The sequence below is a fragment of the Scyliorhinus torazame genome, chromosome 6 (assembly GCF_047496885.1).
Source record: "Scyliorhinus torazame isolate Kashiwa2021f chromosome 6, sScyTor2.1, whole genome shotgun sequence".
NCBI lineage: Eukaryota > Metazoa > Chordata > Chondrichthyes > Carcharhiniformes > Scyliorhinidae > Scyliorhinus > Scyliorhinus torazame.
In genome coordinates, this window is record NC_092712.1 from 15,472,905 (window position 1) to 15,498,046 (window position 25,142).

Here is a 25,142-nt window from a genome sequence, read left to right on the forward strand (position 1 = left end):
AAATAATCATCTCATTCCCCTTTCAAAAGCCCCTATTAAACCTGCCTCCCGCACACTCATAGTTCATGAAATGAAAATCGCTTATTGTCACAAGTAGGCTTCCAATGAAGTTCAGTGAAAAGCCCCTAGTCGCCACATTCCAGCGCCTGTTCGGGGAGGCTGGTACGGGAACTGAACCGTGCTGCTTGCTTACAAAGCCAGCGATTTAGCCCATAGAATTTACAGTGCAGGAGGCCGTTCAGCCCATCGAGTCTGCACTGGCCCTTGGAAAGAGCACCCTACTTAAGCTCGGTGCAGTCCAGATGCAAACCACTCGTTGTGTAAAAAGTCTGTTTTCCCCTCATATCACTTTTGCTTCTTTTACCTTAAATTTGTGGCCACTTGTTCTCGATCTTTCCATCAATGGGAACAGTTCTCCCCATCTACCCTGTCCAAACCCCTCATGATTTTGCACACTTCGATTAATTTTTTAAAAATCCGTTCTTGGTATGCAGGCTTCGCTGTCTGGGCCAGCATTTGTTGCCCAGCCCTAACTACCCTTGAACTGCGTGGTTGCTCGGCAGGGGGGGGTTAAGAGTCAACCGCATCGCTGTGTGGGTCTGGAGTCACATTTAGGCCAGGCGGGTAAGGAAGGCAGATTTAATTCCCTGAAGGACAACAGTGAGCCAATTGCCAATGGTTTCATGGTCATCATCAGACTTTTAATTCCAGATATTTATTGAATTCAAATTACACCATCTGCCCCAGTGAGATTCAAACCCAGGACCCCAGAGCATTACCCTGGGTCTCTGAATTACTCATCCAGTGACAATGCCACTACGCCTTCTCAGCCTTCTTTTCTCCAAGAAAGAGTCCCAACGATCTTCGTAACTGAACTTTCTCATCCCTGGAATCATTCTCGTAAATCTCTCCGTACACTTTACAATGGCTGCACATCCTTCCTAAAATGCGGTGCCCGGAACTGTACAGAGTATTCCAGCTGAGGTCGAACTGCTATTTTAATCAAGCTCAATATAACCTCCTTGCTCATGCACTCTATGACTTTATTAATAAAGAGTAAGATTCTGTATGCTTTAACTACTCCCACAACCTGTCCTGCCACCTTCATTCATTTATCCACATCAATATCCAAGTCCCTCTGCTCCTTCATTTCATATTGGCCGGAACTCTCTGTTCCCGCCAGTAGCGCACCTCCGCCTATACTTTTCCCGGCGGCATGGGGTGGCTTCAATGGAGAATCCCATTGGGCTGGGGGACTGGAGAACCTAGCCCATTATCTCTCCATGTTCTGCCTAAAAAATGCATCACTTCTCAGCTCTCCACATAGAACTTCATCTGCCACCTATCTGCCCACTTCACCAGCTCGTCTGTGTCCTTTTGAAGTTCTACACTGTCCTCCTCACAGTTAACAATGTTTCCAAGTTTTGAAACTGTTCCCGGTATGCCAAGATCTAGCTCATCAATATATATCAGGAATAGCATGGGTCCCAGGACCGACCCAGAGGGAACATTTCTACAACCTTTCCTCTAGCCCAAAAACATCCATTAACTGTTACTCTGTTTCGTGTCACTCAGCCAATTTTGTACCCATGTTGCCACTGATCACTTTATTCCATGAGCTATAACTTTTCTCACAAGTCTGTTGTGTAGCACTGTATCAAAGTCTTTTGGACGTCCGTGTGCATCACATCAACTACATTTCCCTCATCAACCCTCTGTTACCTCTTTGAAAAATTCCAATTAGTTAATCATGATTTTCCATTACAAATCCATGCTGACATTGCTTTTCGGCCTTTTGACTAAGATTGAGCGTGAGGTTAGGTGTAATGAGGGCAGCACGGTGGCGCAGTGGGTTAGCCCTGCAGCCTCACGGCGCCGAGGTCTCAGGTTCGATCCCGGCTCTGGGTCACTGTCCGTGAGGAGTTTGCGTGGGTTTCGCCCCCACAACCCAAAAGATGTGCAGGCTAGGTTGGTTGGCCACACTAAATTGCCCCTTAATTGGAAAAATTAATTGGGTACACTTAATTTAAAAAAAAAGGTTAGGTGTAATGCCTGGATCTGGTATGTCTATCTTGTGGGCACCGTGAATTGGATTCAATCTGAATTGGTTTTTGGAGCAGGCAAGGAGCTGGATTAGGGGTTCGCCCCTGTCCACTGGCTTTATACATCTGATAAAGGAATAAAATAAAAAATCTAAAAATTAAAAAGAAAATAAATCCATGCTGGCTTTCCTTAATTAATCCCCATTTGTCTATGTGAGTGTTAATTCTGATCCAAATTATAGTTTTGAGAAGTTTGCCAACCAAAGTTAAACTGACTGGTCTGTAGTCCCGAAAGATTGCTGTTAGGCGAATTGGACATTCTGAATTCTCCCTCTATGTACCTGAACAGGCGCCGGAGTGTGGCAACTAGGGGATTTTCACAGTAACCTCACTGCAGTGTTAGTGTAAGCCTACTTGTGACACTAATAAAGATTATTATTATAGTTACTGGGCTTATCCTTATCTGTTATAATCAGAACATTGTACACCCACGTGACAACCTGGACGCATAACTCACCAGTGTTAATTACCACACTCCGTGCATTCACATATATACCTGTTTTAGACTTTATTACTTTCGCCCTTCCTCTGATCCCACCTTTCAATTTACTATTCTCTAGTTCAGTTCTATCCCAATATTTTGTGCATCTTGATATTCCTCTCCTGATATTTCCTCAGAGTTCCCATTCCCCTGTCGAGTTAGCACCAGCTCCCCAGCAGCACCAGCAGAACCCACAAGGCACAAGTAAATCTAATAAGAGGGTTGTGTGTAGCCACCTGGGTTGGCCACTTCCCAACTTAAAATGGAGAACCGCAAAGACTACAGGGAAATTCAGCCAACACAGGCAAAAACCAGCAAGTGCAAAAATCCTGTGTTTTGGAACTTGCAAAAACCAGACAGCACTGAAACCAGCAGCCATCTGCATATTAATGAGCGATTCCCAGGCACAATAGATACACTTAAGATGAATAAGGCCAAGCCAGACTCCTCGGCGCCAGCAGGAGCCAAGACAAAGGAAGGCCAACGGACATTCAGGGACCGCCCAGCGATTAGGGAACCGCTCCAGTATTGGAGAAATCGATCCAAGTGATCGGAACGCAGTCCAATCACTTGGAGCCAGGTACGGGGTCCGCCCTGAAGGGCGGGAAGCCCCTGGGGACTATAAAGTAAAGCCCCCAAGTTCAAATCGTCCTTCTTGGCAGGGTCACTCAACAACGTGAAGCAACCCCTGAGAGTGAACTGCCCAACTGCCGCACCAAGTAAGTAGGTCTCCAGTCAACGCTCGCTACGAAATAGGCGCTCCTAGCTACCAGTCCATACCAGCTTTTGAATCCTGCAGACTCAGGACCTGAACGAAAGACCATTTGTTCCCCTGACCTGGTGGGCCAATTCCGAAGCTAAGTATCGGCCTTTTAGTGATCGAAGTAGTCTAGAAAGTAGAGTTATATGCATAAGTAGTGACTTACTGTACATAATAAATGTGTTTTGATTTGAATCTTACTAATCGGTGTGTTGAGTTATTGATCAGCATTAAACTTGAACCTCATGGCGGTATCATAAAGATATCTGGCGACTCGAGAGCGAAGATTATAGAAACAGAGCAAATTACGAATTAAGAGCCAACCAAAGTTAGCAACAGGTGAAACTGGTAAAACTAGTGAGACGGCCATGAGGAGAAGGAAGTAAATTTGAGGAAATAATTTTATGAAATATATTGTTCTACACGGTAATTAACTGCCGTCCTTTGAAGGCTGTTGGACTGCGACACTGCCCCTGTATCTTGAATACCTGCCGGCCTGGGTGAGGGAGGAAAGACCAAGGCCAGAGTTCCAGAAAGTTCTCTGGGATGTTTTAGTCCCTTAAAGATGATAGACAATAAGTTGTTACACAGAGCAGATCGGCAGCAAATTATGAAGATTATTCAAGAAAGTGTTGTAGCCACCTAAAATGGCTGATTCCCTATTAATTTGGCCAAAACCCGATTTAAAATGGCTCACCGAAAAGGCTGATGGGAAAAGCAGCCAACAGGACACAAACAGATAGCTGCAGACAGAATAGCGTATTCGGCTCTGGGGAAGTCGGCCCAGATCGATACTCAAGACCATTAGCAGCACATCAACCCAGACATCTGCAGTTTAATCGGCTATCCCCGGGAACAATTGCAACATATTAGCAATTGAATGCCGGGCCAGACCTGTCGGCGCCTGCAGTGGCCGAAACAAAGACAGGTGAACGACCACCCCCCGATCAAGGAATCGCCCCGTTATTGGACGTATCGAACCCAGTGATTGGTAACAGTGACCACAATTCAGTAAGTTTTAAAGTGCTGGTGGACAAGGATAAGAGTGGTGAATGTGCTAAATTGGGGGAAGGCTAATTATAACAATATTAGGCGGGAACTGAAGAACATAGATTGGGGGCGGATGTTTGAGGGCAAATCAACATCTGACATGTGGGAGGCTTTCAAGTGTCAGTTGAAAGGAATACAGGACCGGCATGTTCCTGTGAGGAAGAAAGATAAATACGGCAATTTTCGGGAACCTTGGATGACGAGAGATATTGTAGGCCTCGTCAAAAAGAAAAAGGAGGCATTTGTCAGGGCTAAAAGGCTGGGAACAGACGAAGCCTGTGTGGCATATAAGGAAAGTAGGAAGGAACTTAAGCAAGGAGTCAGGAGGGCTAGAAGGGGTCACGAAAAGTCATTGGCAAATAGGGTTAAGGAAAATCCCAAGGCTTTTTACACTTACATAAAAAGCAAGAGGGTAGCCAGGGAAAGGGTTGGCCCACTGAAGGATAGGCAAGGGAATCTATGTGTGGAGCCAGAGGAAATGGGCGCGGTACTAAATGAATACTTTGCATCAGTATTCACCAAAGAGAAGGGATTGGTAGATGTTGAGTCTGGAGAAGGGGGTGTAGATAGCCTGGGTCACATTGTGATCCAAAAAGACGAGGTGTTGGGTGTCTTAAAAAATATTAAGGTAGATAAGTCCCCAGGGCCGGATGGGATCTACCCCAGAATACTGAAGGAGGCTGGAGAGGAAATTGCTGAGGCCTTGACAGAAATCTTTGGATCCTCGCTGTCTTCAGGGGATGTCCCGGAGGACTGGAGAATAGCCAATGTTGTTCCTCTGTTTAAGAAGGGTGGCAGGGATAATCCCGGGAACTACAGGCCGGTGAGCCTTACTTCAGTGGTAGGGAAATTACTGGAGAGAATTCTTCGAGACAGGATCTACTCCCATTTGGAAGCAAATGGACGTATTAGTGAGAGGCAGCACGGTTTTGTGAAGGGGAGGTCGTGTCTCACTAACTTGATAGAGTTTTTCGAGGAGGTCACTAAGATGATTGATGCAGGTAGGGCAGTAGATGTTGTCTATATGGACTTCAGTAAGGCCTTTGACAAGGTCCCTCATGGTAGACTAGTACAAAAGGTGAAGTCACACGGGATCAGGGGTGAACTGGCAAGGTGGATACAGAACTGGCTAGGCCATAGAAGGCAGAGGGTAGCAATGGAGGGATGCTTTTCTAATGGGAGGGCTGTGACCAGTGGTGTTCCACAGGGATCAGTGCTGGGACCTTTGCTCTTTGTGGTATATATAAATGATTTGGAGGAAAATGTAACTGGTCTGATTAGTAAGTTTGCAGACGACACAAAGGTTGGTGGAATTGCGGATAGCGATGAGGACTGTCTGAGGATACAGCAGGATTTAGATTGTCTGGAGACTTGGGCGGAGAGATGGCAGATGGAGTTTAACCTGGACAAATGTGAGGTAATGCATTTTGGAAGGGCTAATGCAGGTAGGGAATATACAGTGAATGGTAGAACCCTCAAGAGTATTGAAAGTCAAAGAGATCTAGGAGTACAGGTCCACAGATCACTGAAAGGGGCTACACAGGTGGAGAAGGTAGTCAAGAAGGCATACGGCATGCTTGCCTTCATTGGCCGGGGCATTGAGTATAAGAATTGGCAAGTCATGTTGCAGCTGTATAGAACCTTAGTTAGGCCACACTTGGAGTATAGTGTTCAATTCTGGTCGCCACACTACCAGAAGGATGTGGAGGCTTTAGAGAGGGTGCAGAAGAGATTTACCAGAATGTTGCCTGGTATGGAGGGCATAAGCTATGAGGAGCGATTGAATAAACTTGGTTTGTTCTCACTCGAACGAAGGAGGTTGAGGGGCGACCTGATAGAGGTATACAAAATTATGAGGGGCATAGACAGAGTGGATAGTCAGAGGCTTTTCCCCAGGGTAGAGGGGTCAATTACTAGGGGGCATAGGTTTAAGGTGAGAGGGGCAAAGTTTAGAGTAGATGTACGAGGCAAGTTTTTTACGCAGAGGGTAGTGGGTGCCTGGAACTCACTACCGGAGGAGGTAGTGGAGGCAGGGACGATAGGGACATTTAAGGGGCATCTTGACAAATATATGAATAGGATGGGAATAGAAGGATACGGACCCAGGAAATGTAGAAGATTGTAGTTTAGTCGGGCAGTATGGTCGGCACGGGCTTGGAGGGCCGAAGGGCCTGTTCCTGTGCTGTACATTTCTTTGTTCTTTGTTCTTTGTTCTAAAAGCTCTGTATCTGAATTCACAAAGCACTTGAAACAAAACAGATGAACCAGGAGCGCACACGGAAAAAAATAAGTACGGTTAGATAATCCGTGATTAGATTACGGAGACACGGCTGCAGGAGGACATGGATTGGGACCTAAATATTGACGGGTACAGGATATTTAGAAAGGGCAGGAATCAAGGAAAATGTGGAGGGGTGGCTCTGGTAGTTATAGCATATTAGAGAGCGGTGACCTAAGCACAGGAAACCAGGACGTGGAAACGGTTAGGGTAGAGATAATAGTAAAGGCCAGAAGTCACTTGTGGGAGCTGTGTAACAGTCACCACATAGTAGGTTGAAGCATAAAGGAAGTAATAAGTGGAGCTTGTCAGAAAGGCACAGCGATAATCGGGGGATATTTTAATTTACATACAGGCTGGCAAAGTCAGATGGCAAAGTTAGCCTAGTTCATAGACTGTTTTCGGCATAGTTTCTTGGAACAACATGTTCTGGAGCCAACCAGAGAGCAGTCTATACTAGGCCTGGCATTGTGCAATGAAGTGGGAGCAATTAATGGTCGCATAGTGAAGGCACCCCCAGGTAGCAGCGACCATAACATGATTGAATTTGACATTCAGTTTGAGGGAGAGGAGAATGGTTCTGAGACTATGTTTTTAAACTTAAATAAGGGCAATTATGACGGCATGAAAGCAGAGTTAGCTAAAGTGAACTAGCAAATTAGGTTAAGAGATCGGTCAATTGAGATGCAATGGTAAATGTTTAAGGGGCTATGTCAGAATAAACAGAATAAATACATTGCAACGAGTATAAAAAAGTTCAAAGGACAGACCCACCATTGACTGTTAACTAGAAAGGTTAAAGATAGTATCAAACATAAAGAAAAAGCAAATAATTGTGGAAAAAGACAGTTGGAAGGTCAGAAGATTGGACGGAATACAAGGAACAGCATAGGATGACAGGAAGATTAATAAGGAGGGAAAGAATTAGAGTATGACAGCTAGCCAGAAACATAAAAAGATAGTAAGAGTTTTTATAAATACTTAAAGAAGAAAAGAGTTAAAGTTGGTGCTACAGAGAGTGAGTCTGAAGAATTGATAATGGCAGACAAGGATATGGCAGATGAATTGAACAGGTATTTTGCATCAGCCTTCACTATACAGGATACAAGTAACAGCCCAGAGGCAACTATAAACTAAGAAATGGAAGGGAGGGAGGCAGTAACATGGATGAGGGGGAACCAGTGGATGTACTGTACTTGGATTTTCAGAAGACATTTGATTAAAGTGCCACATGAAAGGTTATTGTGGAAAATAAAAGCTCATGTATGGGGGTAACATATTGTCATGGATAGAAGACTGGCTGGCTAGCAGGAAGTAGAAAATAGACATAAATGGGTCTTTTTCAGGTTGGCAAGATGTAACGTGTGGTGTGCCAGGGGGATCAGTGCTGGGACCGCAACGTTTTAATTTATATATAAATGACTCAAAGGAAGGGATTGAAGGGGTGGTTTCCAAATTTGCTGATGAAATGAAGATAAAACCAGAGAGGAAGGAAAGTAAGTTCTGAAGAGGACATAATGAGGCTACAAAAAGATAGAGATCGATTAACTGAGTGGGTCAAAGTTCAGGCAAATGGAGTATAAGGAGCGAAAATTTGAAATTGTCCATTTTGCCAGGAAAATAAAAAAGCATATTATCGAAATGATAGAGTATAATAATAATAATCTTTATTAGTGTCACAAGTAGGCTTCCATTAACACTGCAATGAAGTTACTGTGAAAAGCCCCTAGTCACCACAAACCGGCGCCTGGTCGGGTACACAGAGGGAGAATTCAGTATGTCCAATTCACCTAACAAGCACATCTTTGGGGAGTTGTGGGAGGAAACCGGAGCACCTGGAGGAAACTCACGCAGACATAGAACGATACAGCGCAGTACAGGCCCTTCGGCCCACGATGTTGCACTGAAACAAAAGCCATCTAACCTACACTATGCCATTATCATCCATATGCTTATCCAATAAACTTTTAAATGCCCTCAATGTTGGCGAGTTCACTACTGTTGCAGGTAGGGCATTCCACGGCCTCACCACTCTTTGCGTAAAGAACCTACCTCTGACCTCTGTCCTATATCTATTACCCCTCAGTTTAAAGCTATGTCCCCTCGTGCCAGCCATTTCCATCCGCGGGAGAAGGCTCTCACTATCCACCCTATCTAACCCCCTGATCATTTTGTATGCCTCTATTAAGTCTCCTCTTAACCTTCTTCTCTCCAACGAAAACAACCTCAAGTCCATCAGCCTTTCCTCATAAGATTTTCCCTCCATACCAGGCAACATCCTGGTAAATCTCCTCTGCACCTGCTCCAAAGCCTCCACGTCCTTCCTATAATGCGGTGACCAGAACTGTACGCAATACTCCAAATGCGGCCGTACCAGAGTTTTGTACAGCTGCAACATGACCTCCTGACTCCGGAACTCAATCCCTCTACCAATAAAGGCCAACACTCCATAGGCCTTCTTCACAATCTTATCAACCTGGGTGGCAACTTTCAGGGATCTATGTACATGGACACCTAGATCCCTCTGCTCATCCACACTTCCAAGAACTTTACCATTAGCCAAATATTCCACATTCCTGTTATTCCTTCCAAAGTGAATCACCTCACACTTCTCTACATTAAACTCCATTTGCCACCTCTCAGCCCAGCTCTGCAGCTTATCTATGTCCCTCTGTAACCTGCTACATCCTTCCACACCGTCGACAACACCACCGACTTTAGTGTCGTCTGCAAATTTACTCACCCACCCTTCTGCGCCTTCCTCTAGGTCATTGATAAAAATGACAAACAGCAACGGCCCCAGAACAGATCCTTGCGTTACGCCACTTGTAACTGAACTCCATTCTGAACATTTCCCATCAACCACCACCCTCTGTCTTCTTTCAGCTAGCCAATTTCTGATCCACATCTCTAAATCACCCTCAATCCCCAGCCTCCCTATTTTCTGCAATAGCCTACCGTGGGGAACCTTATCAAACGCTTTACTGAAATCCATATACACCACATCAACTGCTCTACCCTCGTCTACCTGTTCAGTCACCTTTCAAAGAACTCGATAAGGTTTGTGAGGCATGACCTACCCTTCACAAACATAGAACATAGAAAATACAGCACAGAACAGGCCCTTCGGCCCACGATGTTGTGCCGAACCTTTGTCCTAGATTAATCATAGATTATCATTGAATTTACAGTGCAGAAGGAGGCCATTCGGCCCTTTGAGTCTGCACCAGCTCTTGGAAAGAGCACCCTACCCAAACTCAACACCTCCACCCAACACCAAGGGCAATTTGGACATTAAGGGCAATTTATCATTGGCCAATTCACCTAACCCGCACATCTTTGGACTGTGGGAGGAAACCGGAGCACCCGGAGGAAACCCACGCAGACACGGGGAGGACGTGCAGACTCCGCACAGACAATGACCCAAGCCGGAATCGAACCTGGGACCATGGATCTGTGAAGCAATTGTGCTATCCACAATGCTACCGTGCTGCCCTGAAGAACAAATAAATCTACACTATATCATTTTCCCGTAATCCATGTACCTATCCAACAGCTGCTTGAAGGTCCCTAATGTTTCCGACTCAACTACTTCCACAGGCAGTGCATTCCATGCCCCCACTACTCTCTGGGTAAAGAACCTACCTCTGATATCCCTCCTATATCTTCCACCTTAAATTTATGTCCCCTTGTAATGGTGTGTTCCACCTGGGGAAAAAGTCTCTGACTGTCTACTCTATCTATTCCCCTGATCATCTTATAAACCTCTATCAAGTCGCCCCTCATCCTTCTCCGCTCTAATGAGAAAAGGCCTAGCACCCTCAACCTTTCCTCGTAAGACCTACTCTCCATTCCAGGCAACATCCTGGTAAATCTTCTTTGCACCTTTTCCAGAGCTTCCACATCCTTCCTAAAATGAGGCGACCAGAACTGTACACAGTACTCCAAATGTGGCCTTACCAAAGTTTTGTACAGCTGCATCATCACCTCACGGCTCTTAAATTCAATCCCTCTGTTAATGAACGCGAGCACACCATAGGCCTTCTTCACAGCTCTATCCACTTGAGTGGCAACTTTCAAAGATGTATGAACATAGACCCCAAGGTCTCTCTGCTCCTCCACAATGCCAAGAACTCTACCGTTAACCCTGTATTCCGCATTCATATTTGTCCTTCCAAAATGGACAACCTCACACTTTTCAGGGTTAAACTCCATCTGCCACTTCTCAGCCCAGCTCTGCATCCTATCTATGTCTCTTTGCAGCCGACAACAGCCCTCCTTACTATCCACGACTCCACCAATCTTCGTATCGTCTGCAAATTTACTGACCCACCCTTCAACTCCCTCATCCAAGTCATTAATGAAAATCACAAACAGCAGAGGACCCAGAACTGATCCCTGCGGTACACCACTGGTAACGGGGATCCAGGCTGAATATTTGCCATCCACCACCACTCTCTGACTTCTATCGGTTAGCCAGTTCGTTATCCAACTGGCCAAATTTCCCACTATCCCATGCCTCCTTACTTTGTGCAGAAGCCTACCATGGGGAACTTTATCAAATGCCTTACTAAAGTCCATGTACACTACATCCACTGCTTTACCTTCATCCACATGCTTGGTCACCTCCTCAAAGAATTCAATAAGATTTGTAAGGCAAGACCTACCCCTCACAAATCCGTGCTGACTATCCCGAATCAAGCAGTGTCTTTCCAGATGCTCAGAAATCCTATCCTTCAGTACCCTTTCCATTACTTTGCCTACCACCGAAGTAAGACTAACTGGCCTGTAATTCCCAGGGTTATCCCTAGTTCCTTTTTTGAACAGGGGCACGACATTCGCCACTCTCCAATCCCCTGGTACCACCCCTGTTGACAGTGAGGACGAAAAGATAATTGCCAACGGCTCTGCAATTTCATCTCTTGCTTCCCATAGAATCCTTGGATATATCCCGTCAGGCCCGGGGGACTTGTCTATCCTCAAGTTTTTCAAAATGCCCAACACATCTTCCTTCCTAACAAGTATTTCCTCGAGCTTACCAATCTGTTTCACACTGTCCTCTCCAACAATATCGCCCCTCTCATTTGTAAACACAGAAGAAAAGTACTCATTCAAGACCTCTCCTATCTCTTCAGACTCAATACACAATCTCCCGCTACTATCCTTGATCGGACCTACCCTCGCTCTAGTCATTCTCATATTTCTCACATATGTGTAAAAGGCCTTGGGGTTTTCCTTGATCCTACCCGCCAAAGATTGTTCATGCCCTCTCTTAGCTCTCCTAATCCCTTTCTTCAGTTCCCTCCTGGCTATCTTGTATCCCTCCAATGCCCTGTCTGAACCTTGTTTCTTCAGCCTTACATAAGTCACCTTTTTTCTCTTAACAAGACATTCAACCTCTCTTGTCAACCATGGTTCCCTCACTCGACCATCTCTCCCCTGCCTGACAGGGACATACATATCAAGGACACGTAGCACCTGTTCCTTGAACAAGTTCCACATTTCACTTGTGTCCTTCCCTGCCAGCCTATGTTCCCAACTTATGCACTTCAATTCTTGTCTGACAACATCGTATTTACCCTTCCCCCAATTGTAAACCTTGCCCTGTTGCACGTACCTATCCCTCTCCATTACTAAAGTGAAAGTCACAGAATTGTGGTCACTATCTCCAAAATGCTCCCCCACTAACAAATCTATCACTTGCCCTGGCTCATTACCCAGTACTAAATCCAATATTGCCCCTCCTCTGGTCGGACAATCTACATACTGTGTTAGAAAAGCTTCCTGGACACACTGCACAAACACCACCCCATCCAAACTATTTGATCTAAAGAGTTTCCACTCAATATTTGGGAAGTTAAAGTCGCCCATGACTACTACCCTATGACTTCTGCACCTTTCCAAAATCTGTTTCCCAATCTGTTCCTCCACATCTCTGCTACTATTGGGGGGCCTATAGAAAACTCCTAACAAGGTGACTGCTCCTTTCCTATTTCTGACTTCAACCCATACTACCTCAATAGGGTGATACTCCTCGAACTGCCTTTCTGCAGCTGTTATACTATCTCTAATTAATAATGCCACCCCCCACCTCTTTTACCACCCTCCCTAATCTTATTGAAACATCTATAACCAGGGACCTCCAACAACCATTTCTGCCCCTCTTCTATCCAAGTTTCCGTGATGGCCACCACATCGTAGTCCCAAGTACCGATCCATGCCTTAAGTTCACCCACCTTATTCCTGATGCTTCTTGCGTTGAAGTATACACACTTCAACCCATCTCCGTGCCTGCAAATACTCTCCTTTGTCAGTGTTCCCTTCCCCACTGCCTCATTACATGCTTTGGCGTCCTGAATATCGGCTACCTTAGTTGCTGGACTACAAATCCGGTTCCCATTCACCTGCCAAATTAGTTTAAACCCTCCCGAAGAGTACTAGCAAACCTCCCTCCCAGGATATTGGTGCCCCTCTGGTTCAGATGCAACCCGTCCTGCTTGTACAGGTCCCACCTTCCCCAGAATGCGCTCCAATTATCCAAATACCTGAAGCCCTCCCTCCTACACCATTCCTGCAGCCACGTGTTCAACTGCACTCTCTCCCTATTCCTAGCCTCGCTATCACGTGGCACCGGCAACAAACCAGAGATGACAACTCTGTCTGTCCTGGCTTTCCACTTCCAGCCTAACTCCCTAAACTTGTTTATTACCTCCACACCCCTTTTCCTACCTATGTCGTTGGTACCAATGTGCACCCTCCCCCTTAAGGATCCTGAAGACACGATCCGAGACATCCCTGGCCCTGGCACCCGGGAGGCAACATACCTTCCGGGAGTCTCGCTCGCGACCACAGAATCTCCTATCTATTCCCCTAACCATTGAATCTCCTACAACTATTGCTTTACTATTCTCCCCCCTTCCCTTCTGAGCCCCAGAGCCAGACTCAGTGCCAGAGACCTGGCCGCTAGGGCCTTCCCCCGGTAGGTCATCCCCCCCAACAGCATCCAAAACGGTATACTTGTTTTGAAGGGGAACGGCCACGAGGGATCCCTGCACTGTCTGCCTGTTTGTTTTTTTCCCCCTGACTGTAACCTAGCTATTCTTGTCCTGTACCTTGGGTGTGGTTACCTCCCTGTAACTCTTCTCAATCACCCCCTCTGCCTCCCGGATGATCCGAAGTTCATCCAGCTTCAGCTCCAGTTCCCTAACACGGTCTTTGAGGAGCTGAAGTTGGGTGCACTTCCCGCAGGTATAGTCAGTGGGGACACCGGTGGTATCCCTCACCACCCACATCCTACAGGAGGAGCATGTAACTGGCCTAGCCTCCATCCCCTCTTACCTGACAGAATATAGCTGCTGTGTGGACTAACTAGATCTCCGCCCTCCGACTCTGCTCCCAGTCAGCTACACTTCCTGTAAACTCCTGGCTCTCTTCTCACTCTTTGCGGAAATGTAGGAAACAAAATGAAAGGAGCACCTTACTCCCTCCTCACCAACTCCCTCAGTCACCAAACTCTCACTATCGCACTCAAAAAGCACCAAATTCAGCACTCAGTGCAAACAAAGTCTGCACTGTAGGGGATCACTTTCATACTGTGAATCTAGCCTCTGAAAAACTGGCCTAATCCAATTAACTAATTAACAAGCTCCAGCTGCAAGTGCCTAGAAGTAGAAGCCTGTTTAACGCTGATTGAAAATTCACCTTCTTCTAAACCAAACAGCAACTTTTAAGTTAATTAACTAAATAAAAGAAAGACTAAACTTTAGATAAAAATGAAGCCTTATACTCCCTCGGTCACCAAACGCTCACTATCGCACTCAAAAAGCACCAAATTCAGCACTCAGTGCAAACAAAGCCATGCTGACTATCCCTGATCATATTATTCCTATCTAGATGATTATAAATCTTGTCTCTTATAATCCCCTCCAAGACTTTACCCACTACAGACGTGAGGCTCACCGGTCTATAGTTGCCGGGGTTGTCTCTGCTCCCCTTTTTGAACAAAGGGACCACATTTGCTATCCTCCAGTTCTCTGGCACTATTCCTGTAGCCAATGATGACATAAAAATCAAAGCCAAAGGTCCAGCAATCTCTTCCCTGGCCTCCCAGAGAATCCTAGGATAAATCCCATCAGGACCCGGGGACTTCTCTATTTTCAGCCTGTCCAGAATTGCCAACACCTCTTCCCTACGTACCTCAATGCCATCTATTCTATTAGCCTGGGTCTCAGCATTCTCCTCCACAACATTATCTTTTTCCTGGGTGAATACTGACAAAAAATATTCATTTAGTATCTCGCCTATCTCTTCAGACTCCACACACAACTTCCCATCCCTGTCCTTGACTGGTCCTACTCTTTCCCTAGTCATTCGCTTATTCCTGACATACCTATAGAAAGCTTTTGGGTTTTCCTTGATCCTACCTGCCAAATACTTTTCATGTCCCCTCCTTGCTCGTCTTAGCTCTCTCTTTAGATCCTTCCTCGCTACCTTGTAACTATCCATCGCCCCAACTGTAACTTCACACCTCATCTTCACATAGGCCTCCTTCTTCCTTTTAACAAGAGATTCCACTTCTTTGGTAAACCACGGTTCCCTCGCTCTACGCCTTCCTCCCTGCCTGACCGGTACGTACTTATCAAGAACACGCAGTAGCTGATCCTTGAACAAGCTCCACTTATCCAGTGTGCCCAACACTTGCAGCCTACTCCTCCAACCTATCCCCCCCAAGTCACGTCTAATGGCATCATAATTGCCCTTCCCCCAGCTATAACTCTTGCCCTGCGGTGTATACTTATCCCTTTCCATCATTAACGTAAACGTCACCGAATTGTGGTCACTGTCCCCAAAGTGCTCTCCTACCTCCAAATCCAACACCTGGCCAGGTTCATTACCCAAAACCAAATCCAACGTGGCCTCGCCTCTTGTTGGCCTGTCAACATATTGTGTCAGGAAACCCTCCTGCACACACTGTACAAAAAGTCCTTGTCCCCTTTCCTACCTATGTCGTTAGTGCCAATGTGGACCACGACTTGGGGCTGCTCCCCCTCCCCCTTAAGGACCCGGAAAACACGATCCGAGACATCACGTACCCTTGCACCTGGGAGGCAACATACCAAACGTGAGTCTCTCACGCTCCCACAAAATCTCCTATCTGTGCCCCTGACTATCGAGTCCCCAATTACTAATGCTCTGCTCCTCTCCCCCCTTCCCTTCTGAGCAACAGGGACAGACTCCGTGCCAGAGGCCCGTACCCCATGGCTTACCCCTGGGAAGTCCCCCCCCCACAAGTATCCAAAGCGGTATACTTGTTTCTCAGGGGAACGACACAGACACAGGGAGAACGTGCAGACTCCACACAGACAGTGACCTAGCCGGGAATCGAACCTGGGACCCTGGAGCTGTGAGTATAAGAGCAGGGATGTTATACCAGAACTGCATAAAACACTAACTCGATCACAGCTAGAGAACTGTGCACAAACGCTCACAAACACACGGTGGGTCCAGAGGAGATTTATCAAGATGTTGCCAGGAATGGAGAATTGTGGTGATGAGGGAAGATTGGATAGGTTGGGGTTGGATAGGTTGGGGTTGTTTGCTTTGGAATTGAGGAGGCCCGGAGGAGATTTAATAGCGGTATAAAGTTTGGAAGGATATAGATAGTGGATAGAAGAACCCATTCCATCAGTACAAGAGGTCAATAACCAGGGTGTAGAAGCTTAAAGTCACTGGTGGAAGGATTAGAGGAGAGTTGAGGAGCAATCGTTTCACTCGGGAGGGCGGTGAGGGTTTGGAATTCATTGCCTGAAAGGGCAAGTGTCAGAAAGCCTCATCACAGTTTTTTAAAACAACACTTCAATATGCACTCAAGTTGCAGTAACCACTGTAGACCGAGAACTGGAAGGTGGGATTAGACTGGATAGCTCCTCCTTGGCTCGCACAAATAGAATGGGCTGACTGGCCTCCTTCTGCACTATAAATATTTCCAAGTCTCCCTCTTGGGTTAACCTGCTTACCTGACATCAGACTGGCAGAGCTGACTGGGGTGCTACTGGAGGACATACTCGCCGTGGAACCCATTCGCACCTGATCTTTCACCACTGGATCTGTGGAGGAGAGCGTTCAAGGTTTAATATAAACACAATCACTTTCAGTCTACACAGGAATAGAAGGTTATTCAGCAGCTTCAAGCCTGACCCGCCGTTCAATTAGATAATTGCCAATCTTCGTCTTAACCCTCAGTATCCCCTTGGTGAAGCAAAATCAATCTCACTTTTGACATTTTCAATTGACCTCCAGCCTCAACAGCTTTTGGGAGGGGATTCCAGATTTCAACTACACCTTGCTACAACAAAGGTGGACTGTTTTATATCTTTTTGGATGAGGAATTTTACGCGATGTGACCTTTAAAGCATGTTTTGTGTTGACTTTTGCTAAACAGAGTTACTGCTGGGTTGCGTTCGAATAGGAAATTACTGCTCAACTAGGTTAGGCACAAATGAGGATGTCATGGGATGATTAGGGGATCAGATTTTATGGAACCAGGTATCTATAGAGACAAAGGATAAGAAATTAGAACAATTTAAAACGATCGGGTCTATCTGTAGAATCAACAGTGGAAACAGATAAATGAGTTAAATGGTGAGGCCACCTGCATTCTTCAGATTGTTTTGAGACTTGGACACTCTGCAGCAGACACCACAAAGCACTGGAGAAGTTAGGGCAACTGAGCCTCCAGATCCAGCAGCAGGAACGTCGCTCCAACAGCAGCAGGAACGTCGCTCCAACAGCAGCAGGAACGTTGCTCCAACAGCAGCGCCTTCTCCCAGGGGAGAAAGCAGGATTAGGCTATTGAGTTGGATGATCAGCCATGATCGGGATAAATGGCCAAATCGAAGGGCCAAGTGGGCTCCTCCTTCTCCTATACATCTATGTATCAGACAGACATGCCGAGCCTCGAGGCACGAATCACCCAAAACCAGCTCCTCTGGGAAGGACACAGAGCATGCGACATTAAGACTCCCGAAGCAACTGTTTCACTCCATCGAGGTAGGAGACTCCCGGGAACACAGCGGAAACACTTCAGGGATGTCCTCGCAGCATCCCTGAAGAGATCAAACACCTCCACTGACTCATGGGAGACAGACCTGGCTTGTAACAGGCCCAAATGGAGAGGGCTCATTTGGGAAGGTGCAGAGGCAAAGTCGAGGCACAAATCTCCAAACAACCCAACCCTTCAAACAGCACCAGCCCCACTTGTGACAGCCTGCATATCGCACATTGGACCCACAAGCTGCCTCAGAACCCATCGAACCGGAGTGCAAGTAAGTCACCCTCAATAGCAAGGGACTGCCTAAGAGAAGATCGCATTACGAAAGATCATTAAGTGCAAAGAACAATGTTAGCCTATTAAGATGTCTACATGCTAACATTGTTAATTATAGGTCAGGATATTGTTCTGATTCGAGTACAACAGCAAATGGTCTATTGGTTAAGTTTTGAATTGACTGCTGGACCTTTACCAAACATGGTAGGAGAAATCCTAGAGATGGCAGCTAGAGTGATAATTCATACAGACTCAAATTTAGGGGGCTGGTTTAGCACACTGGGCTAAATTGCAGACCAAGGCAGGTGTAATGTGGCGATTTTTCACAGTAACTTCATTGAAGCCTACTTGTGACAATAAGCGATTTTCATTTTTCAACTGTTAACTCCGTTTCTCTCTCCACAGAAGCTGCCAGACCTGCTGAGTTTTTCCAGCATTTCGTTTTTATTGAAGGTTCCTTGAGATCCTATGCACAGTTTCCCAATCTTACTGAAGCAGAATACAAGGAAAGAGTACATGTTGAACTTGCCCAGGCTATACTGGGAAGTAAAAACCACGTAGAGTCCATCAACTGCTACCTGTTAGATATAATCGCTGCTTAATACATTTTCTATCTATTTGGAATAGCTTTGTTGTCTGCCCACATTTGACCAGTCCAAGACCATTTGTCCAAAGCCAATAGTGCTTCCAGAGCTGGTCACACATTTCGGAAAATAAAGTCAACCGGAAAATGGATTTCAGCTTCAATCCAACTCAACCAGCCACATTGGACCATTCCCCAACCTCTCCCATCTCTCCCAACCCTCCCAACATCACATTCGGAATTGTGATCCGCCAATCTCCCTACTGTGACACCGGTTAAAAGATAGTGAGAAAAGAATAGTATGATGAATGTAGAAATTGTTATATATTATATTTCATATTTGTGGCAGTAATGTTATTAGCAACCCTGGTTTAAAATACATAAAAGACAGCATGCTTTAAACCTTGGTTTAAAATACATAAAGACAATCCCCTTTGGATTTCGGCGGCAGCGGTGCGCAGGGGCCTTCTGGGAGGTGAGTAGCGACTTTAAAACCACTTACCTTTACAGGAGCAGCCCTTTGGATTTCGACGGCAGCGGTGCGCAGGGGCCTTCTGGGAGGTGAGTAGCGACTTTAAAACCACTTACCTTTACAGGAGCAGCCCTTTGGATTTCGGCGGCAGCGGTGCGCAGGGGCCTTCTGGGAGGTGAGTAGCGACTTTAAAACCACTTACCTTTACAGGAGCAGCCCTTTGGATTTCGGCGGCAGCGGTGCGCAGGGGCCTTCTGGGAGGTGAGTAGCGACTTTAAAAACCCTTACCTGGTCCCGTGTCTGTTCTTCTTTTCTGTTTAATTTGTTTTTATATAAGGCGGGAACCGGAAGTTCGACCCGCAGACCTCTGGGAAGCCCCCCCCGCCAACCAATAAATTCTGGTGGAGAGGAAACCCGAGACACTACACGTGTAGTGTCTCCCACCCGCCCTCCTCCTCTAACCTAATAATAAGACCCATTGGTGTGAGGTAAGTGCCATATTATATTATTATATTATTAGCATTGTGCAGGTCAAGGTTCGGAGGTGGAGGAGCAGTCTCTGTCAGCGAGAGAACCTGAGAACATCTAAGACACTCAGAAGGTAAGAAGGTAAGTAAGTGATTTTTACTTATTTTTACTTTTATACCTTTTTTCAAATTGTGTGTGTCGGGGGGAAACTGAAGTGACATCACAGAAAAGCTGTGGCCAGAGTAGCTAGTATTTGGTAACTAATTAAACATAATAACTTAATTATAATTTAGAGGGATATCTAAGCCAGAGATCGGAGAGTACTATAGTTAGCTATCGCATTTCTATTAGAAATCTAGTGCTAGGAAACAGATAGTTGACAGTAACTTTGAAATTTTTTTTAAAATATTTTTTTTTTTAAAAGACAAATTTTAATTTTAATTAATTGACGCAATGTCAGTTAGAGGGGTGCTGTGCTCTGACTGTGAGATGTGGCAGGTCCGGGAGGCTTCCAGCGTCCCGGATGGCTTCATCTGCAGAAAGTGCACCCAACTGGAGCTCCTCACAGACCGCATGGTTCGGTTGGAGCAGCAATTGGATGCACTTAGGAGCATGCAGGTGGCGGAAAGCGTCATAGATCGCAGTTATGTAAACGTGGTCACACCCAAGGTGCAGGCAGAGAAATGGGTGACCACCAGAAAAGGCAGGCAGTCAGTGCAGGAATCCCCTGTGGTTGTCCCCCTCTCGAACAGATATACCCCTTTGGATACTGTCGGGGGGATAGCCTATCAGGGGAAAACAGCAGCAGCCAGAGCAGTGGCACCACGGCTGGCTCTGATGTTCAGAAGGGAGGGTCAAAGCGCAGAAGAGCAATAGTCATAGGGGACTCTATAGTCAGGGGCACAGATAGGCGCTTCTGTGGACGTGAAAGAGACTCCAGGATGGTATGTTGCCTCCCTGGTGCCAGGGTCCAGGATGTCTCCGAACGGGTAGAGGGCCTCCTGAAGGGGGAGGGCAAACAGGCAGAGGTCGTTGTACATATTGGTACTAACGACATAGGCAGGAAGGGGCATGAGGTCCTGCAGCAGGAGTTCAGGGAGCTAGGCAGAAAGTTAAAAGACAGGACCTCGAGGGTTGTAATCTCGGGATTACTCCCTGTGCCACGTGCCAGTGAGGCTAGAAATAGGAAGATAGAGCAGCTAAACACGTGGCTAAACAGCTGGTGTAGGAGGGAGGGTTTCCATTATCTGGACCACTGGGAGCTCTTCCGGGGCAGGTGTGACCTGTATAAGAAGGACGGGTTGCATCTAAACCGGAGAGGCATAAATATACTGGCCGCGAGGTTTGCTAGTGTCACACGGGAGGGTTTAAACTAGTATGGCAGGGGGGTGGGCACGGCAGCAATAGGTCAGAAGGTGAGAGCATTGAGGGAGAACTAGGGAATAGGGACAGTGTGGCTCTGAGGCAGAGCAGACAGGGAGAAGTTGCTGAACACAGCGGGTCTGGTGGCCTGAAGTGCATATGTTTTAATGCAAGGAGCATTACGGGTAAGGCAGATGAATTTAGAGCTTGGATTAGTACTTGGAACTATGATGTTGTTGCCATTACAGAGACCTGGTTGAGGGAAGGGCAGGATTGGCAGCTAAACGTTCCAGGATTTAGATGTTTCAGGCGGGATAGAGGGGGATGTAAAAGGGGAGGTGGAGTTGCGCTACTTGTTCGGGAGAATATCACAGCTGTACTGCGAGAGGACACCTCAGAGGGCAGTGAGGCTATATGGGTAGAGATCAGGAATAAGAAGGGTGCAGTCACAATGTTGGGGGTATACTACAGGCCTCCCAACAGCCAGCGGGAGATAGAGGAGCAGATAGGTAGACAGATTTTGGAAAAGAGTAAAAACAACAGGGTTGTGGTGATGGGAGACTTCAACTTCCCCAATATTGACTGGGACTCACTTAGTGCCAGGGGCTTAGACGGGGCGGAGTTTGTAAGGAGCATCCAGGAGGGCTTCTTAAAACAATATGTAGACAGTCCAACTAGGGAAGGGGCGGTACTGGACCTGGTATTGGGGAATGAGCCCGGCCAGGTGGTAGATGTTTCAGTAGGGGAGCATTTCGGTAACAGTGACCACAATTCAGTAAGCTTTAAAGTACTGGTGGACAAGGATAAGAGTGGTCCGAGGATGAATGTGCTAAATTGGGGGAAGGCTAATTATAACAATATTAGGCGGGAACTGAAGAACATAGATTGGGGGCGGATGTTTGAGGGCAAATCAACAACTGACATGTGGGAGGCTTTCAAGTGGCAGCTGAAAGGAATACAGGACCGGCATGTTCCTGTGAGGAAGAAAGATAAATACGGCAATTTTCGGGAACCTTGGATAACGAGTGATATTGTAGGCCTCGTCAAAAAGAAAGAGGCATTTGTTAGGGCTAAAAGGCTGGGAACAGACGAAGCCTGCGTGGAATATAAGGAAAGTAGGAAGGAACTTAAGCAAGGAGTCAGGAGGGCTAGAAGGGGTCACGAAAAGTCATTGGCAAATAGGGTTAAGGAAAATCCCAAGGCTTTTTACACGTACATAAAAAGCAAGAGGGTAGCCAGGGAAAGGGTTGGCCCACTGAATGATAGGCGAGGGAATCTATGTGTGGAGCCAGAGGAAATGGGCGAGGTACTAAATGAATACTTTGCATCAGTATTCACCAAAGAGAAGGAATTGGTAGATGTTGAGTCTGGAGAAGGGGGTGTAGATAGCCTGGGTCGCATTGTGATCCAAAAAGACGAGGTGTTAGCGGTCTTAAAAAATATTAAGGTAGATAAGTCCCCAGGGCCTGATGGGATCTACCCCAGAATACTGAAGGAGGCTGGAGAGGAAATTGCTGAGGCCTTGACAGAAATCTTTGGATCCTCGCTGTCTTCAGGGGATGTCCCGGAGGACTGGAGAATAGCCAATGTTGTTCCTCTGTTTAAGAAGGGTAGCAAGGATAATCCCGGGAACTACAGGCCGGTGAGCCTTACTTCAGTGGTAGGGAAATTACTGGAGAGAATTCTTCGAGACAGGATCTACTCCCATTTGGAAGCAAATGGACGTATTAGTGAGAGGCAGCACGGTTTTGTGAAGGGGAGGTCGTGTCTCACTAACTTGATAGAGTTTTTCGAGGAGGTCACTAAGATGATTGATGCAGGTAGGGCAGTAGATGTTGTCTATATGGACTTCAGTAAGGCCTTTGACAAGGTCCCTCATGGTAGACTAGTACAAAAGGTGAAGTCACACGGGATCAGGGGTGAACTGGCAAGGTGGATACAGAACTGGCTAGGCCATAGAAGACAGAGAGTAGCAATGGAGGGATGCTTTTCTAATTGGAGGGCTGTGACCAGTGGTGTTCCACAGGGATCAGTGCTGGGACCTTTGCTCTTTGTAGTATATATAAATGATTTGGAGGAAAATGTAACTGGTCTGATTAGTAAGTTTGCAGACGACACAAAGGTTGGTGGAATTGCGGATAGCGATGAGGACCGTCGGAGGATACAGCAGGATTTAGATTGTCTGGAGATTTGGGCGGAGAGATGGCAGATGGAGTTTAATCCGGACAAATGTGAGGTAATGCATTTTGGAAGGTCTAATGCAGGTAGGGAATATACAGTGAATGGTAGAACCCTCAAGAGTATTGAAAGTCAAAGAGATCTAGGAGTACAGGTCCACAGGTCATTGAAAGGGGCAACACAGGTGGAGAAGGTAGTTAAGAAGGCATACGGCATGCTTGCCTTCATTGGCCGGGGCATTGAGTACAAGAATTGGCAAGTCATGTTGCAGCTGTATAGAACCTTAGTTAGGCCACACTTGGAGTATAGTGTTAAATTCTGGTCGCCACACTACCAGAAAGATGTGGAGGCTTTAGAGAGGGTGCAGAAGAGATTTACCAGAATGTTGCCTGGTATGGAGGGCATTAGCTATGAGGAGCGGTTGAATAAACTCGGTTTGTTCTCACTGGAACGAAGGAGGTTGAGGGGAGACCTGATAGAGGTCTACAAAATTATGAGGGGCATAGACAGAGTGGATAGTCAGAGGCTTTTCCCCAGGGTAGAGGGGTCAATTACTAGGGGGCATAGGTTTAAGGTGAGAGGGGCAAGGTTTAGAGTAGATGTACGAGGCAAGTTTTTTACGCAGAGGGTAGTGGGTGCCTGGAACTCGCTACCGGAGGAGGTGGTGGAAGCAGGGACGATAGTGACATTTAAGGGGCATCTTGACAAATACATGAATAGGATGGGAATAGAGGGATACGGACCCAGGAAGTGTAGAAGATTGTAGTTTAGTCGGGCAGCATGGTCGGCACGGGCTTGGAGGGCCGAAGGGCCTGTTCCTGTGCTGTACATTTCTTTGTTCATTGTATGTCTACTAAAGATGTAATTAAGGAGTCGTAAGAAATGAGGTCATGATTGATTTTAACCATTTACTTGTTGAGAGAGAGATGGCTAATGGGATATTGTTTTGATTGCTGGAGATTCTCCAGTGAGTATATAGTTTATGAGGGATTGTATTTAGTCCTAGCTAAGCAGCTGATGGGATATCTTAGTGGGATATAGATGATGTAATTAATGGGAGAAGCCAGGGCTGTCTATAGTTTGCAGTTTTGCCAAATTCTGCTAGGTTGAGCAGAAGGGTCTGACTTGATAGAAGGATTTTCAGGTTGTTTCTGACAGGGTCTCTCTCTCTCTCCAAAGGTCGGCACAGATAAGCAAGTAGCCTATTTTGTTAACTTTATTTATAGTGGCAGTGGAACTGTGTTGGCTTACTTAATTGGAATTAGTGGCAAGTGTACATAGTAAGTTAAAGTTCTTCATTTTATTTAAGAACTGTTTAACTATTAATTGTAAAGCTTTTTATTTAACGTTAATGTGGTTAATTCTCGGTTTTAATTAAAGCTTGTTTTGACAAAAAAGATGCCTATTGGTCAGTGTTATCACTCCTGGGATGAAGTATCCTTTCCTCACTGTTTTAAAATTTTAAAAATTGTTTGGGGTTCTCGTCTGGGATCCTAACAAAATGTGGGGGCTCTTTCTCAGGACTGTTGGCAGCACGGTAGCACAGTGGTTGGCACTGTGTCTTCACAGCGCCAGGGTCCCAGGTTCGATTCACGGCTTGGGTCACTGTCTGCACGTATTCCCAGTGTCTGCGTGGGTTTCCTCCGGGTGCTCCGGTTTCCTCCCACAAGCCCCGAAAGACGTGCCGTTAGGTAATTTGGACATTCTGAATTCTCCCTCTGTGTACCCGAACAGGCACCGGAGTGTGGCGACTAGGGGATTTTCACAGTAACTTCGTAAGCCTACTTGTGACAATAACGATTATTATTAAAAGTATAATTCCGATTTTGGCTTGGGATTATTGAATTTAAAGACAGAATGTAAGAGGGTTTGATGCTTTCTTTCATTTGTTGAATTCTGTCAGTTTTGCGAAATGGCTTTTTCAGTGGCTAAGAGGTTCCTGGGTGCTGAAGAGGTCACTCTGGGTGGTTTACAAATGGTGGTGGTTAAAACAAAGCTTTTGGATTTGGCAGACATGCTCAGTTGACTTTACCTGCAGGGGTGAGGAAAGTGGAGATAATTAAAGCGGTAGCTCCGCATTTA

General features: G+C 46.2%; 1 protein-coding gene across 3 annotated transcripts in view; it reads right to left on the reverse strand.

The window, feature by feature from the left end:
• LOC140424685 (casein kinase II subunit alpha) overlaps positions 1-25,142 on the reverse strand; it is a 155,778-nt gene that overhangs the window by 29,605 nt on the left and 101,031 nt on the right. For all 3 annotated transcript variants that reach the window (XM_072507963.1, XM_072507960.1, XM_072507961.1), the window contains one exon: positions 16,688-16,777. In XM_072507963.1, coding sequence (XP_072364064.1) covers positions 16,688-16,777 — 90 coding nt within the window. The remainder of the gene's footprint in view (positions 1-16,687; positions 16,778-25,142) is intronic.